Raw genomic sequence first — 12,859 nt, 5'->3', positions numbered from 1 at the left:
TGACACCCCTGGTTTAGATTATTTACACAAATGATGCAAAAAGAGGCATCGCTTTTCCTGACAGCGTTAGTCTCGAATTTTGTTCACATGGCGAGGCAGGAGAATGGCAGTGACTTTGTCCTGGAGAAACCATAAAAGAATGTTGAACTTTTGAATTGAACGGGCAGGACGTTCGTGATATTTGGTCACATTTTTTTGTGTGTGCAATAAATGCATTTCTCAGTGAGTGCAGTTCAAGAGCACACGTGCCCGCGTCTGAAGACTTTTTTTTTTCTCTTGGTGTTTTGGAATGGAGTTATGGTTTGGAGATTCGACGCAATTACTTTTTACATTCCAAGTTTGGAGAATACATTATGACTCATTAAGGGATCATTGTCTGGCACCAGGTTTTTACGGCCCTTGTATAAAAAGAAGCAAATCATTGCATTTTATGATTCTCAGAAAGTTTTCCTTCCCCCTGCTAGCATATGTCTCTTCCTCTAAGTAAGCTGTACACATAATCTTGGTTCTCATCAAGCCTGATTCTTATGAACCATCATTTCTGCGTTTACAAAGGCTGGCAGCCGCTTCTTGCACCGTTAAGGGATTGTTGTTCTTTTCAGTTATCTCTGTGGAGAAATGCAGAATCGTTTCTCTTGGACGCATCTACTACTGTTTGCCTCTAATTAAAAAAAGGAAAAAAAACCCGAGTACAATGGGCCGTGATTAGCATTCTGAGCCTTGTCGTGGCGCTGATGTGCTGGATCAGTGGTTTTTAAACTTCCTGTCTTTAGGGAAGCCTTTTAACGTTAGGATACAGCTGCTGTAAGACCCCCCAACAGATTGCAGAGGATTCTGGGCCATGTGCTAGGGCACTCACGGTTCACAGGGGGCACTGTTCTGGCTGCTTCCGGCTCCTCATTAGCTCACAAGAGCTACAGTTGCCGCAGACTTGCTCAGTGTTTTCCGGAGGCCGCGTGAACGCACGCAGCTGCCTTACGTGGGAGCAGATCACTGGACCGGCAAAGTCGGTTTTGTCGACTGAGACTGGCAGGGGCCCTCTTCCGGGGTCTCCTATGACAGAAGCTGGGCCATACTGTGCCCGGTGCACATTCTGTGTCCCCTGCGGCGTGCCCTCCCCTCCCCAGGCAGCCCCCCACACACATATTTTAGTGAAACAGTGCAGGCTGGAGAATTGGCCTGTTCCCTTCAGGCTGAAAACGGCCCGGTGGGAACTACACTTCCCATGAGACCTTGGGGCTCGCAACGCAAGATCTCCTGGGAGGTGAAGTTCCCAGCAGGCCATTTTTGGCCTGAAGGGAACAGGCAACTTCTCCAGCCTGCACTGTTTCACGAAGGTAAATGTGTGTGTGGGGGGGTGTCGCAGGGGGATTTTCCACCTCGCCAGGTGCGCGCCTGGTGCAACGCCCCCCTGTCCCTTGGTTGCTCTGCCTCTGCTTATGGAGGTCTTTCACATCAACTACTGCTTGGTGCTTTAGCTGGAGATGCCAGGAATTGAACCTGTGATCTTCTACATGCCAAGCAGATGCTCTACCGCTGAGCCACGGCTCTCCCCATAGTGCAGGAGAAGGTCACCTGTGGTGGACAAGAGGCCTTAAAAGAAAGCTCCTCTTCCACTGTTGATCTTCTATGTGAGGAACTTCTGCTAAGCTTCTGGGGATCTCCACTGTTCCTTGGGACACAGTTTGAAATAACCTGTGATAGACTAATGAGCAAGACTGGGCAAATGTCCAAGGTCTATGAAGTCTGAACTCCCACCAAACTATCCTAGACCCTTATCCTTTCTCTGCTCTCCTGACAACTGGGATGCCAGCAAGGATGGTGGATTAAGGATCTCAGAAATCAGATGAGCTCTTAATTGTTATTGTACACAAGCTAGGAAAATGGGCAACACCTGGCTTGGACAAGGGCCCAGGTGGCCCCTCAGGAAAGCTTCTGGGGGCTTCGTTCTCTTTCGCCACCCAGTTTGAAAACCACGCAGAGTTGACGTTGTTCATGTTATATTCAGCCTCGGGCTTTTCTCGTTTCTGTTTTCTTCAAGGTTTCCGACAAGTGCGATGCCATCTTCGTCAATGGGAAGGAGATGAAAAGCAAAGTAGACACCGTGGTGAACTTCACGTACCAGCATCTTACCACTCAGCTGGAAGTCACTGTCTGGGCTCCCCGGCTTCCTCTGCAAATAGAGATCTCAGATACAGAACTGAGCCAGATCAAGGGTTGGCGGATACCCATCACTACCAACAAAAGGTACGGGCACCACGCCTTAAGACTTGCTGTCCTGTGTCAAACCAATGATCCATCTTGCGCAATATCCTTCCTGATTACAATGACCAGCCAGATGCCTGAGGGAGGGTCACATGCGCTGTGTGGTGGCGATAGCCATCCTGGGTCGTTAATCCTCCGCATCTGGTCGTCGGAGGCACACGGTCATAAATATGGAAGTTGGCAATGCTAATGACAAACACTGAGCATGCAAATTTCTTTCATTTAGAAAGACAATCTGGTAGCAGATTTTAATAACCGTGCTGAATACCTGCCAAAATATTGGGCGAGCTTCGGCGAGGAGGTGGGGCGTGAGTAGCTGTGTGCCGGTTTTGTTTCAAGGGTGGAGAGCCACTCTGGATGGTCCTGTTGTCTTGAACACGGTGCTTTTGTTTTTGACGGGCACTCCTCGATTATGCTGCCAGCTATCAAGCTTCGCGCCATCCTGTGTAAAGGAGTCAGGGAGCAAAGAAGTTAAAAGCCTGTCCACATGAATAGAAGTGAGGGTATTCGGGATATAATCAAATAAGTTAGAAAGAGAGTGATAAATGTGTGGTGTGGATATATAATCTACCTCGCAGTTCAGACCTTCTGTCATACTACTGGAGAAATCTTCCAGGCCTCTCAGTTTGGAGATGGATGAAGTTTCTCCACTTTATTGCTCCCCTGCAGTCTCTGCCTCTGCAGTCTCTACCTTCGCCCCTGCAGTCTCTGCCTCCGCCCCTGCAGTCTCTGCCTCCACACAGCCTCACAATGCTACTGTAGTTTCTTATCAGCTTAACTCTGACTCCTTTTAACCCAAGGCTGGGTACTTCCTTCCTCCCTCGGTACCAATCCCCACTGTCCATCCACCCAAAAGTCTAGCCCACTCCCATGTTTAGACAAAGCCCTCCCACTATCCCTACCTTCCTCTTCAGGACCCCTCCCCTCCAATTGACCCCCACTTGGTCCTCTATCCAGCTGACAGGGCCCTGCAATTCAAGCTTCTTGGAGAACCCAGCCCCACTCCCTGGGATGGATTTATCCTTTTGGGACCACTGTCCCTCAAGCTTATGATGGGTAAATACAGAAATAGCTCAGTTTTGAGTCTCGTAGCATCCTAAAGACCAACAAGACATTTTGGGTGTCCCCCACAAAATCTTGTTTGTCTCTAAGTTCAACACCATGGAGCAGTGTAATTTGATAAGGAGAAAACTGCAGGACAAAGAGTTAATGTTAAAAGAAAGTTTATGCAAAGAAAGAACTTTCCTGATCTTCTATGCAGATTAAAAAGCATCCTATTCAACAGAAGAAACTTATGATGGGTAAATACAGAATCTTGCTAGCTTAAGACTGGCATTTCGTACTTCTGAATGAGGAGAGTCATCAAACCCCTCTGGGGTCCCTTCCGCACATGCAGAATGATGCACTTTCAATCCATTCTCAATGCACTTTGCAGCTGTGTGGACTAGCAAAATCCACTTGCAAACAATTGTGGAAGTGGATTGAAAGTGCATTGTTCTGCATGTGCGGAAGGGGCCCAAATCTCCCAGTGTTGGTATCCGAGACGTCAGATGGTCAGGGCAGGTTACACAACCTGTCTCCTGATTTGTTTGTTTTAGTCTATTACAGAACGTTTTGGTTAGAAACCTTGCTGCTATCACTGCTTCTTAAGGTCATATCTACATTACTGCAGATGTTTCCGCATGTCATGAAGACCTCGCTGCTAGTTCCACACAATGAGGCCTAAACAGCCTCTGTGATCTTTCTGATAACAAGACGTATCTCTGCTTCATGGAAGAACTCCTTCTGTGTCAGCGTATCTGAGCGACTCCAAATAAGCTCCAAATCGGCCTCTCTTTTAAACTTGGGCTGAAGAGCCAGTGTAGTGTAATGGTTAAGAGCAGGTGGATTTTAATCTGGAGAACTGGGTTTGATTCCCCACTCCTCCACCTGAGTGGCAGAGGTTCACCTGGTGAACCAGATGTGTTTCTGCACTCCTACATTCCTGCTGGGTGACCTTGGGCTAGTCACAGTTCTTTGGAACTCGCTCAACCCCACCTACCTCACCAGGTTTCTGTTATGGGGAGAGGAAAAGAAAGGAGCTTGTGAGCCACCTTGAGTCTCCTTACAGGAGAGAAAGGTAGGATATAAACCCAAACTACCCCTCCCTTCTCCTTCTCCTCCTCCTGCTCCTCCTCCTGCTCCTCCTCCTGCTCCTCCTCCTGCTCCTCCTCCTGCTCCTCCTCCTGCTCCTCCTGCTCCTCCTGCTCCTTCTTCTTCTTCTTCTTCTTCTTCTTCTTCTTCTTCTTCTTCTTCTTCTTCTTCTTCTTCTTCTTCTTCTTCTTCTTCTTCTTCTTCTTCTTCTTCTTCTTCTTCTTCTTCTTCTTCTTCTTCTTCTTCTTCTTCTTCTTCTTCTTCTTCTTCTTCTTCTTCTTCAGCTTTCCAAAGGAAGGATTTAAGCAGAGGTGCCTAACGGCATGAGAGTTTTTTAATAGTCTTCTCTGGCATTTGTGAAAATGAGAAGGACAAGCCCACCCATCTGGTTGCCATCCTGGTTGTTGGATTGTTAGAGGTGTGTTTGCCCAAATGTTTTTGGAGCCATCCCCACTGGTGCAGCCATTACAGGAACAAAGCTGGACTAGCAAATGCGGTGGGTGGGACTCACATGAACTGCCCCAAACATTTGAACTTCCATTTCATTCTGCCGAGTCCTCAAAATGTCACCTCCGCCCAAGTGTCGAGTTTATTTTTATTGGGCCAACTCAAATGAAGAGAATGGCATGGGGTTGTCGCACTGTTTGCAACCTGGAAAGCCATCTCTGCCAACAGCTACTCAAATTACAGCAGAGCCACTGGGCACATCTTTAGCAATCTGTGTTTTGGGGGAAAGGGATGAAAAGAGAAAGCCTCTCGGTGGGAAGCCTGCAGCTTGTGGGGTGACCTGCCAGCTGAGCTTTCACAGCTCTTCATGGTTCTGGTAGGTCTGGCCAACGTTTGTTTATTAGCTATCTGATTTTATGAATGTCTTGACTGGCAGATTTCTTAGAGGCAGGGGTGTTGGGATTTCCCCCTGTCATTCCTTCATTTAATTCCTTATTCCCCAGTGCAACTGGGACTGTGATTTTGACTCTTCAACCTGTGGTACTTTCCGCTGGCTTAAGGCATACTTAAGGCCAATGTGGTGTAGTGGTTAAGAGCAGGTAGATGCTAATCTGGAGACCTGGGTTTGATTTCCCACTCCTCCACCTGAGGGGCAGAGGCTTATCCGGTGAACCAGATGTGTTTCTGCACTCCTACATTCCTGCTGGGTGACCTTGGGCTAGTCACAGTTCTTTGTAACTCTCTCAGCCCCACCTACCTCACCAGGTGTCTGTTGTGGGGAGAGGAAGGGAAAGGAGCTTGTAAGCCAACTTGAGTCTCCTTGCAGGAGAGAAAAGTGGGGTATAAATCCAAACTCCTCCTCCTCCTCCTCCTCCTCCTCCTCCTCCTCCTCCTCCTCCTCCTCCTCCTCCTCTTCTTTAGCAGCAGTGGCGTAGGAGGTTAAGAGCTCGTGTATCTAATCTGGAGGAACCGGGTTTGATTCCCAGCTCTGCCGCCTGAGCTGTGGAGGCTTCTCTGGGGAATTCAGATTAGCCTGTACACTCCCACACTCGCCAGCTGGGTAACCTTGGGCTAGTCACAGCTTCTCGGAGCTCTCTCAGCCCCACCCACCTCACAGGGTGTTTGTTGTGAGGGGGGAAGGGCAAGGAGATTGTCAGCCCCTTTGAGTCTCCTGCAGGAGAGAAAGGGGGGATATAAATCCAAACTCTTCTTCTTCTTCTTCTTCCTCCTCCTCTTCTTTGTCCTTCAGTGAGAGGTGGTGCGCTCAGTGTTGGCCTCTGCTAGTGGACCTCTGGGAGCATCAGGGACCTAACATTTTTGGAGCTCCTTCCATTCTCAGTGGTAAACCTTGCCCAAGGCTCTCTTATTGGATCCTCACTGAGATTATTCTACACGTTCTCCTTTCAGTTTGCTTGATGCTTCCTTTGAATAGGAAACAAATAAAAAATATAACAGGGAAGTCGCGTTCCAGATCTTTAATATCTAGGGAGATAATAAAAACCCATCAGAAGAAATATGGCGTATCATACCAATCCATAAATAGATGGGGCGGGGGGGGGGGGGGGGCTTTTTCTTCTTATTTGCAGCCGGGTGGAGAATCATAATTTCATCTAGGGTGTGTGCCACTATCAATACGAGCGGCCCACTCTTCCAGATGGAAATCTGCTCTCCGGATAGGTGTACGTTCGTGACAAATGTACTGTGCGGAACCCTTGAGCGGCACTCGGCTAATAGAAAAACCTACTCGTGAAATGAACAGCCGAGCAGCCTACAACTGCAGCAAATGAAAGGAATAAATTTAAATTAAAGTCAAATAAGAGAAAGGGTGGGGGGGAGCCCAGGCAGGCAGAGACTGATGGTCTTAACAAGAACATTTATTTTGATTCATTATGCGGCTGGAAAATAATTATCCCCTTGTTGGAGTTCGTGCATTACCTCTGCAGGTGGACGGTAAGGCAGGAGGAGGTGGTTTTTGTTCATTTCTTGCGAGGCCTGCCTAGATGCCATTAAAAAATGGGCCCTCTTTGCCTCTTCGACTCTTCAAGGCTTGCCCGACGTTCTTCTGCTTCCTGCAGCTGTCAGGCAGGTCTGTAGTGGTGTCATGGAATGTTGATGAATATTCCATAGCTGTCGAGAGGGGGACTCGTAGCATGTTGGACAGGAGGAATGGGAAAGGGACTGAAGGTGGAGCAGGAGCTTCAGGACGCTTCCAAGTCCAAGCTACACGGTAGAAAAAGCAAATGAAGAAGAAGAGTTTGGATTTATATTTATTTATATTTATTTATTTATTATTTATATTTATATACCGCCCTCCCCAAAGGTTATATCTCCACTTTCTCTTTTGTAAGGAGACTCAAAGGGGCTCACAATCTCCTTTCCCTTTCCCCCTATGAGGTAGGTGGGGCTGAGAGAGCTCCGAATAACTGTGACTAGCCCAAGGTCATCCAGCTGGCATGTGTTGGAGTGCACAAGCTAATCTGGTTCACCGGATAAGCCTCCACAGCTCAAGTGGGAGAGCGGGGAATCAAACCTGGTTCTCCAAATCAGAGCGTGCAAAATAGCTTGTGCACCCCAACACAGGCCAGCTGGGTGACCTTGGGCTAGTCACAGTTCTTCGGAGCTCTCTCAGCCTCACCCACCTCACAGGGTGTTTGTTGTGGGGGGGGGGGAGGAGGGAATGGAAATTGTAAATCCAAAGTCCTCTTCTTCTTTCAGTGAACTTCTATGAACCATACAGATGGTTCTGTATGCAGATGTAGATCATACTTCAAAGCAACAAAATAGACATTTAAAGAATATGTTTTAACCATAACTCAAAATGGATACAGGTGTGACAAAAGGTTGCCAGCTCCAGGTTGGGAAATAGTGGAGGTTTTGGGGGGCAAAGTCTGAAGAGGGCGGGGTTTGGGCCAGGGAGTGACTTCAGTGGGGTATAATGCCCACCTTCCAAGGTGGCCATTTTCTTCAGGTGAACAGATCTGTGTTGCCTGGAAGTCAGTCAGAATCCCAGAAGATCTCCAGCCACCGTCTGGAGGTTGGCAGCACTCCTGCTGCAGGATAGAATGACAAAACCGCACCTGTGTCATGTTTTTCAGGCCTACCCGTGACAGCGATGAGGAAGAAGATGATGAGAAAAAAGGCCGAGGCTGCGCCCTGCAGTATCAGCACGCCACGGTGCGAGTCCTCACGCAGTTTGTCGCAGAATCGTCCGATCTGGGAGGTCAGCTGATTTACATGCTGGACTCGGAGTGGCAGTTCGACATCACGGATCTTGTGGCCGACTTCATGAAAGTGGAAGAGCCCAAAGTGGCCAGGTTACAAGGTGGCCGAGTCTTGTTGGGACGCGAGCCAGGAATCACCACCGTTCAGGTACCGAGGCTGCGATGAAGGGTGGGGAATAAATCCAAATAAACAAATAAGTGGGGTCGGGGTGGACTCTAATCTGGAGAACTGGGTTTGATTCCCTACTCCTCCACTTAGACAGTGGACTCTAATATGGTGAATCAGGTTTGTTTCCCCACTCCTACACATGCAGCCTGCTGGGTGACCCTGGGCTAATCCAGGGGTCTGCAACCTGCGGCTCTCCAGATGTTCATGGACTACAAATCCCGTCAGCCCCTGCCAGCATGGCAGACCCCTTAATCACAGTTCTCTCTGAACTCTCTCAGCCCCACCTCCCTTACAAGATGTCTGTTGTGAGGAGGGGATGTGAAAGAGTTTATAAAAGCCACTTTGAGACTCCTTATGGATGAGAAAAGTGGGGTATAAATCCAAACTAAGAACAAGCCAGCTGGATCAGACCAGAGTCCATCTAGTCCAGCTCTCTGCTACTCGCAGTGGCCCACCAGGTGCCTTTGGGAGCTCACATGCAGGATGTGAACGCAATGGCCTTCTGCGGCTGTTGCTCCCGATCACCTGGTCTGCTAAGGCATTTGCAATCTCAGATCAAGGAGGATCAAGATTGGTAGCCATAAATCGACTTCTCCTCCATAAATCTGTCCAAGCCCCTTTTAAAGCTATCCAGGTTAGTGGCCGTCACCACCTCCTGTGGCAGCATATTCCAAACACCAATCACACGTTGCGTGAAGAAGTGTTTCCTTTTATTAGTCCTAATTCTTCCCCCCAGCATTTTCAATGAATGCCCCCTGGTTCTAGTATTGTGAGAAAGAGAGAAAAATTTCTCTCTGTCAACATTTTCTACACCATGCATAATTTTATAGACTTCAATCATATCCCCCCTCAGATGTCTCCTCTCCAAACTAAAGAGTCCCAAACGCTGCAGCCTCTCCTCATAGGGAAGGTGCTCCAGTCCCTCAATCATCCTTGTTGCCCTTCTCTGCACTTTTTCTATCTCCTCAATATCCTTTTTGAGATGTGGCGACCAGAACTGAACACAGTACTCCAAGTGCGGTCGCACCACTGCTTTAAGAAGAACTGTTCTTCTTTTCCTCCTCCCTCCCTCCCTCCCGCTCTTTAAGGAGGTAGAGTATATTTATCCATCTTCCTCTCAGAAAAACTTTGTAGAGTAGGTTAGACTGGGAAAGTGACTGGCCCAGAATCGCCCAGCATGCTTCACGGCAGAGCAGGAATTCAAACTTCCCCGATCACTTCTCTGTATTGGTTTCAGTTCTGGTCTCTTGATACGAATTGTCTCCATCTTTGCTTTTCTGGAAGGTTCTGTCACCTGGATCTGATTCCATTTTGGCCGAGAAGACAGTGATCGTGCAGGAAGATCGAGTGACCATCACGGACCTCGGGGTGCAGCTCGTAGCAGGCTTGTCATTCTCGTTTCAGATGAGTAAAGGGAATAAGAGGGTCATCATTTGTACAATGTCTGCATCCGATGTTCTTCATTCACCCAAACAGGTAAGGGATATGGGCTAAGAGGAAAAGTGCAAGTCTACTGTCATTTTTAAAAATGTGGTCTCAGAGGGTAGTCGTGTTGGTCTGCAGTAGAATGGTTGGATTTGAGTCTCGTAGCACCTTAATGATCAACAAGACTTTCCAGTATACCCCCAAAATCTTATTTCTCTCTAAGTTAAAAACCATAGAGCAGAATATTGTCAAAGGCTTTCATGCCGGATTCAACTGGTTCTGGTGGGTTTTCCGGGCTGTGTGGCCGTGGTCTGGTGGATCTTGTTCCTAACGTTTCTCCTGCATCTATGGCTGGCATCTTCAGAGGTGTATCAGAGGGAAGTCTGTTACACACAGTGTAACAAACCATCTAGGTTCCCCTCCAGACTTGGAACCACAGTTTTCTTTGATGTTTATGAACTTCTTCTGTAGGCATTTATTTCGGCAGGAGGCTCCTCTTGGTGGGTGAGATAGAAACTTGAGAATTTGTTGGGAGAATAATAATTTGATGGACAGCTAAGAAAGGTGACATGTACTGCTTCCTTTATCTAAGATCTTGAAGCTTTCTTTTTAAAAATAGAACAGAAGATTTAGGTATTTGATCTGTGAGGTTATCTCCACGGTCTTCATATTTCTGGCATTTGCACAGAATTATGACATGTGCACCATCTTTGTTCCGGCTGTCTCTGTCAATAATTGTGTCGTTTCAAGTCATTCCATCTAAGTGACTTCTGCTCTCTGTATCTATTTTCCCTCCACTGTAGGAAGCTGTGATCAGTGCTTGGATTTTGTTCAGTGACGGATCGGTGACGCCGATGGACATCTACGATACAAAAGATTTTTCTTTCGCTGTCACGTCACTGGATGAAATGGTGGTCTCGGTCCATCAAAACGAGGAGGAGGACAGGTCAACGGTCGTGGCGGAAGGGGATGGGCAGGGGCCGCTCATCAAGATAGAAATGGTGATCAGCGAACCCTGCCAGAAGTCCAAGCGGAAGAGCAGCTTGGCAGTCGGCAAAGGAAACATCAAGGTGAAGTTTGGCCAGAAGGACCTGGACCGTAAAAGTGACACCGATGGTGTTGAGGACGCAGATGTTAAAAATTACGGGAGTAATTCAGTGGAAAAGTCAATGGAGCAAGAGAGGACAGGGCAAGATTGGCCCAAACATGGAGCTTCCATTGGTCATGAAGAGGCTACCAACCAAAGCACAACTTCCAAGCTTCCCGTTGACCGTGCTCATGGGGAAGAACCGCTTCAGAACAGCCCAACTTCCTTAACCAGTTTTCCCACGCAAATAGACGTTCCTGGGCAGAGTGAGCCCAGCGACCTCACTTTGGCTTCCAGAGGCTTAACAGACCTTGAGATCGGCATGTACGCCCTCCTCTGTGTCTTCTGCTTGGCCATTTTGGTCTTCTTAATCAACTGTGTGGCGTTTGCTTGGAAATACAGGCACAAAAGGTTTGCGGTCAGCGAGCAAGGCAACATCCCGCATTCCCACGACTGGGTGTGGCTCGGAAACGAGGTCGAACTCCTGGAGAACCCAGTGGACATCTCGCTGCCTTCGGAGGAATGCACCACCATGATTGACCGAGGGATGCAGTTCGAAGAGAGCAATTTCCTCCTCAACGGGAGCTCTCAGAAGAACCTCCACAATCAAATCCTCCGGTCTGCCGAATACGGTTGCGAGAAAGATATCAGAAACGAGCCCATCAACCCACCCGGGCCCAAACGGAAACGAGTAAAATTCACATCCTATACCACCATCCTTCCGGAGGATGGAGGTCCGTACACCAACTCCATCCTCTTTGACAGTGATGAAAACATCAAATGGGTTTGCCAAGATATGAACTACGGCGATTCTAAGGAGCTTAGAGACTATATGGAAAGGCTGCAGGACAATATGTAAAATAAAACGGTATATAAATATATAAATATATGTATACTTTCTTATATTTGTATTCACCTTTATGCCTTCTGTTTTATGGATGATGGAGCAGTCAGACGGAGCCAGCAATAGGAAAAGTCTCTCCAAGTTTTTGGAGGTCCCGTGATACTAACTTCATATTGTTTTGATCAGGTGCAAGAAAAGGCTGGCTGCATTAGCCCCTGTTCCACCAGATTACCAGGAGACGACACGTGCCAAAACAGCTACCTACACATTCTGGAGGTGTCGCGCACAACCAGCGGTTTTTCTTAAACCACCTGTACTAGCGAACACCGATCCAGAAATGCGCCTAGACTCAGAAGATGGGTTGGTGTGTCATCGTACAACAAACAATTCAGAAAACGAACAGCGACGGGGTCGGGAGGGAATCGGTAGTTTTTTCTAGAGGACATTCTTTGTAAAAGCACAGTAGACGTTCCTTGCTTACAGCCTGAATCTGGGCCCTTTTCCAAGGATCAGAATGAATCTGCTTCATGTAATCTGCCTATACGTAAATGCAGGCTGATACACAGGATTAAAAAAAAAAAACGACAACAACTATACATCCCTGTGAATTAATTTGTTTAATTGTATTGTTTTTTCAAGCGTTCTTGATTTATGGAGCACTTCTATATTTTCTTACGATATATCCTCCCTGGTTGTACCAAAGTGTACTATGGTATATTTCCCATTCAGGCTGCGCCGTTTAGTCAATAAACCCATTAAAGAAGATGCCGCTGATGAATTGGGCAGCAGATAATTCTTAATTAACGATTTTTTAACACAATGTAGACAGTAGGGGTCATCTTAGAAGAGGCATTCCCTCACGTCATACACAAGAACTGGTCGTTTGTAGAAAACCTCGAGGAAATCGATTCACAGCAGTGATTAAGAAAGAGAACCTCCATGTTCAGTATGCTTCTGAGATGAGCGGCTGATGGGAAACAGGGAGAGGGTTTCTGCTCTGGTGTCTTGTTCTCGTGATGGCCACTAACCTGGATAGCTTGGACAGATTTATGGAGCTTGGACAGATTGATGGAGGAGAAGTCGATCTCTGGCTACCAATCTCGATCCTCCTTGATCTGAGATTGCAAATGCCTTAGCAGACCAGGTGTTCAGGAGCAGCAGCAGCAGAAGGCCGTTGCTTTCACATCCTGCACGTGAGCTCCCAAAGGCACCTGGTGGGCCACTGCGAGTAGCAGAGTGCTGGACTAGATGGACTCCGGTCTGATCCA

At 47.7% G+C, this 12,859-nt stretch overlaps 1 protein-coding gene across 1 annotated transcript in view; it reads left to right on the top strand.

Moving 5' to 3' along the window:
* Positions 1 to 12,159, top strand: part of TMEM132B (transmembrane protein 132B) — a 347,169-nt gene extending 335,010 nt beyond the window's left edge. Inside the window, 4 exon segments of the mRNA XM_048514770.1 lie at positions 2,042 to 2,247; positions 7,941 to 8,214; positions 9,520 to 9,711; positions 10,464 to 12,159. Of these exon segments, the coding sequence (XP_048370727.1) occupies positions 2,042 to 2,247; positions 7,941 to 8,214; positions 9,520 to 9,711; positions 10,464 to 11,606 (1,815 nt within the window). The 3' untranslated portion in view covers positions 11,607 to 12,159.
* Positions 12,160 to 12,859: the final 700 nt, after the last annotated feature.

Source organism: Sphaerodactylus townsendi, linkage group LG13 (genome assembly GCF_021028975.2).
Source record: "Sphaerodactylus townsendi isolate TG3544 linkage group LG13, MPM_Stown_v2.3, whole genome shotgun sequence".
Taxonomy (NCBI): domain Eukaryota; kingdom Metazoa; phylum Chordata; class Lepidosauria; order Squamata; family Sphaerodactylidae; genus Sphaerodactylus; species Sphaerodactylus townsendi.
The sequence above is the reverse complement of the archived record's forward strand: the minus strand, read 5'-3'. Positions and strand labels throughout refer to the sequence as shown.